Here is a 4,669-nt window from a genome sequence, read left to right as displayed (position 1 = left end):
GAAAAGTCAGAGCTCAAAAGCTAAAAAAATCACTGCAAGGTGTAAAGAAGAGAAGATCAGAGGGGATCTAGAGACTGATGGTTATTTGAGGGTTAGTAAGGAGAAAATCTCCTACTCAAGGATATTAGCCCTAACAAAAGAAAACTTCGTTGGTTGAATCACTGTAACAGATAACAGTGGAAAAATAGCAGTTTGTGACTTTTAAACCTTTGTTTGTAAGCTGCATAAATAACAACGTCTGCAGTTAAACCCCAATGAATTCATCCTTGCTAAATTATACTGGATTACGAGTAATGTTTCCAAAGCGCCTACTGCATGCAAGGTTCTGTGCCAATTGTAGTGAAGAGAATTTTTAAATAATAATAAAAGTACAAGACATGGTCCCAGCATTTTGGGTACTTGTAAAAACTTACTGAACAAGACAGGATCAATTATGCACAAACTGAAAGAGCCAAATAAATGGGAAGAAACTAACATCCTAATTGGAATCATTATGTTTGCCATAGATGTGGACTGGTATGATTTGAGAAAATTTCAATTTACTCTTTATGCAGTGGAAGACTATTTTCTTCACATTTCACCAATGATGTAAATGAAAAGAGTATCTTCAACGTCACCACCTTACAATTCTAAAAGTAAAATAGTATCCTGTATATGAAACAGGAGGCTACATCAAAAGGATTCTCAATGTCACAAAAGCTAAGATGTCTTTAAAGGAGGTAAGGAAAAAAAAGTTAATTCATTTCCTAATTTCTGGATTTAAAGAAACAAATTGAATATTTTGAAGAAAAAAGTCAAAAAGCACCTCAGTTTCCTGGGCAAATGCAAATAAAGAAAGCCATAACCACAACCACCCAGCACCAGTTAGGGTGGTGTTCCTTGTTTGCCCTTTCTGAGGATTGGTAGAAACTGTATTTTTTAATCTCTGTTTTTATGTTTGTCCCAAGATCTTTTAAGGAAGGGGGCGTGGCGGGGGAAGAGGCAGGCACTGTATAAAAGCAGGTGCCTTGAGAATTCTAAACTTCATACAAAAACTTCCTAGGTAAGGAAACTTACCAGATTTGGCACCTGCTGGACCCAATGATGGACCCAGAAACAACCTTGATTTATTCGGAATATTTCTACGTCACAAGCCAAAATCCTGATATCGAAGAGACCCACTCCCACGTTCCTTATACATCAGTCTTCCTTCCGGTCTTTTACACAGCTGTGTTTCTGATTGGAGTGTTGGGGAACCTCATCCTCATGAGTGCACTGCATTTCAAACGGGGCAGCCGGAGACTGATCGACATCTTTATCATCAACCTGGCTGCCTCCGACTTCATCTTCATCATCACATTGCCTCTCTGGGTGGATAAAGAAGCATCTTTGGGAATGTGGAGGACAGGCTCTTTCCTGTGCAAAGGCAGCTCCTACATGATCTCAGTCAACATGCACTGCAATGTCTTCTTGCTCACCTGCATGAGTGTGGACCGCTACCTGGCCATTGTGTGTCCAGCTGTATCCAGGAAATTCAGAAGAAGGGACTGTGCGTATGGAGTCTGTGCCAGTATCTGGTTTATCTCCTGCCTCCTGGGGTTGCCTACACTTCTGTCCAGGGAGCTTACCCTGATTGATGGTAAGCCATACTGTGCAGAGAAGAGGGCCACTACAATGAAACTGGCTTGGGCCCTGGTGGCCTTAATTTTTACATTTTTTGCCCCTTTGGTGAGCATCGTGACTTGCTACTGTTGCATCACAAGGAAGCTGTGTGTCCATTACCAGCAGTCAGGAAAGCATAACAAAAAGCTGAGGAAATCCATAAAGATCATCTTTATTGTCGTGGCAGCCTTTGTCTTCTCCTGGCTGCCGTTTAATACTTTCAAGCTCCTGGCTATTGTCTCTGGGTTGCAGCAAGAACAGTACCTTTCCGCAGCTACTCTTCAGCAGGGCATGGAGGTGAGTGGGCCCTTGGCATTTGCCAACAGCTGCGTCAACCCTTTCATTTACTATATCTTTGACAGCTACATCCGCAGGGCCATCGTGCACTGCTTGTGCCCTTGCCTGAAGAACTATGACTTTGGGAGCAGCACCGAGACATCAGACCTCACTAAGGCTCTCTCCAACTTCATTCAGGCAGAGGATTTTGCCAGAAGGAGGAAGAGGTCTGTGTCACTCTGAAAGGGACAATGACATTTCAAGCTCTGTTGGTGGATTGGAGGGTTCGTTTGTGTCCGAGACAAGGAAAGAAGAAAAGTATTGCTAGTAGTAATGATATTGCTTCATGAATACAAGGAAGTGTTAATTTTTAAAGAGATACCCAGAAGGTCCCTGTGTTCATGGATATAATTAGGCCATATGCTGGTGGTTTTTTTTTTCAGCTGAGTGGCTTTGCTTGACCCTTGCCAATCTAGTTCACCAGGCAGAATACAACTCTTATATGTGTTTGAACTCTAAGATAAAAGCTCCTGCTTAGTCCAGTTCCTTTCTCCGTGGTTGTTAATGAACATTCAAGCCTTTTCCTCTCTTAGTATTCTAGAGCCACATCACCCTTCATACCGGGCTCCAAGACGTACAGCATCTAAAGGATTCTGCCCACTTGTATCTGGTGAGAAATGTGGTGACAATGCAAGTAGTAAAAAATGTAATATACCTGTGCTTAGTAATTAATTATTCCTGAGTAATGAAGTGAGGTTCTGGCCTTAATCTTTAAAACTTTATATGGTTATTCTATACCATCTTCCAACATTGTCTTTCACCCTATCCCATTCACAGTAACTTTGGACTGGGGAAAGCTCATGGGGATAAAATCATTTTGCATTGTGTTTGTGATTTGGGACTTACTTTACCACTGGGTCTTCAAGAGTATTTTAACAAGAAAGCATAGGACAGTGTTTGACTTTTATTTTCCTTGTAAGATATATCAGTTAAAATGTATCTCATTACAATGGTGTAGTAACTACTTTTCAATGGGGATTTTCTGTGCTTATTATTTTCTTTGCCTTTATAAATTAGGATATGGCTTTGTTTTAATTACATGTTTTTAATTATCTAGTTATCTAGTTATCAAATAAAAATGCTGCTACTACTACTATAATTGGAGGTCATCACATGCTTAGCAACACCCTCGTGCAGATTATCATTTTGTATTTTAATTAAAGTCTTAGTGCTACACATTCCCTATAGCATCATTCGCTTGGTGTATGTAATTTCATGATTGGATCCAATAACATAGCAAAACAGGATGCTCTGTATTCAGCTGAAGGGAAAAATCCATAACAAAGATGTTACTGGTATTTTACATACATTTTTTTGAAACCCAGAGACCTTCCGGAATTCCTTCACCTGATAAATATTTACTGAGTCAGTTTGTACCTATATTCCTTTTAAAGAATTTGAAACGGGAAATGTAATTAGCAGCAACCACAAAAGGCTTTGCAGCAGCAAACATACTACTGTAAATATCTTTTGATTCAAGATAAAGTAGGTTTTATTTTTACCCCCACTATTGACTCAAATGCATTAGTTTTACTTTTAAATATTAGGTTTGAAAATCAGAGAAAGCTTAGAATCTTTTCAGAGACTAGGTAATTCAAGTTCATCCTGTGTATCTTTCATATTAAAAGAAATCTCAAACGTGTATCTTCTTACAGTCTATCAGAAGTTTTTGGTTTTATAAATTGGTTAATTTATTACTTTCTCAAACTTTTATTAAATAAAAATATAATTTTGTTATAAAAGTATTCTATTTTATATTAATTTCTATTAACATATCAATTAATACTGATATTCTAATAGCCTTTTAATAAATTATCATAGATATAGGAAAAAAAGACTGTGTAAATCATAAGAAAAGTTTTTTGGAAAACTTCAAAAGTGAATTCAAAATAATTAAATAGATCTCCAAAGGTTAAATAAAAGCAAAATATAGAAAGTAGAAGACATTCACTTTCTAAAAACAAACCAACAAAAGCACTGTAACTACTCACAAAGTCAGTGCCTTTGAGAAATGCTACCTTTAAAAAATTGCCCAATTAGCTAAAGTATTTGCTAAAAAATGAGAAAACCTAGGTTATTTGGTTTAGCTTCACCCTTAATGTTGGGACATTGAACAAGTCATTTTAATCTTTCATACCTAGATGTCGTTGGTAATATCTATGTCTGTGGAATCCTCAAGGATATTGTAAAAATAATTTTCTAAAAAAAGACTAATAAAGGGAGTTCAACTCGAGGATGGAAGATGCCTTAGAGGGCTGGGATGGGGAGGGTGGGGGGGACTCGAGGGGGGGGGAGTCAAGGGAGGGAGGGAATAAGGGGATATGTGTATAAAAACAGATGATTGAACTTGGTGTACCCCCCAAAAAATAAATAAATAAATAAATAATTTTTTTAAAAAGAATTTAAAAAAAGACTAATAAATATAAGCAAAAGGTTTTTTTAAATATTGAATAAAAAGTTATATAAAACCATTCAGTTGCTATCGTTAATTATTGAATGTTACATAAAAATTTCCAAACTAGATTATCAAATGACACAATCATTCTCATTTAACAACTATTAGAATCTATCTTACTTCTGTTTCATCCCTTTTGTTTCTTCATTTTAACATCAAAGACAAATACACTGTTGTACTTTTTAATACTTGAAGTAGCTGTGCTAATTGTGTGCCTTACAAAAATCTTAGCATATT

At 37.0% G+C, this 4,669-nt stretch overlaps 1 protein-coding gene across 1 annotated transcript; it reads left to right on the top strand.

The window, feature by feature from the left end:
- Positions 1 to 1,028: 1,028 nt before the first annotated feature.
- On the top strand, positions 1,029 to 3,709 carry GPR15 (G protein-coupled receptor 15). Its single transcript, XM_057697613.1, has one exon. The coding sequence runs from the start codon at positions 1,081 to 1,083 to the stop codon at positions 2,158 to 2,160; it is 1,080 nt and encodes a 359-aa protein (XP_057553596.1). The 5' UTR covers positions 1,029 to 1,080; the 3' UTR covers positions 2,161 to 3,709.
- Positions 3,710 to 4,669: the final 960 nt, after the last annotated feature.

This window comes from Hippopotamus amphibius, chromosome 10 (assembly GCF_030028045.1).
Source record: "Hippopotamus amphibius kiboko isolate mHipAmp2 chromosome 10, mHipAmp2.hap2, whole genome shotgun sequence".
NCBI lineage: Eukaryota > Metazoa > Chordata > Mammalia > Artiodactyla > Hippopotamidae > Hippopotamus > Hippopotamus amphibius.
This window is presented reverse-complemented; position numbering and strand designations above follow the sequence as displayed.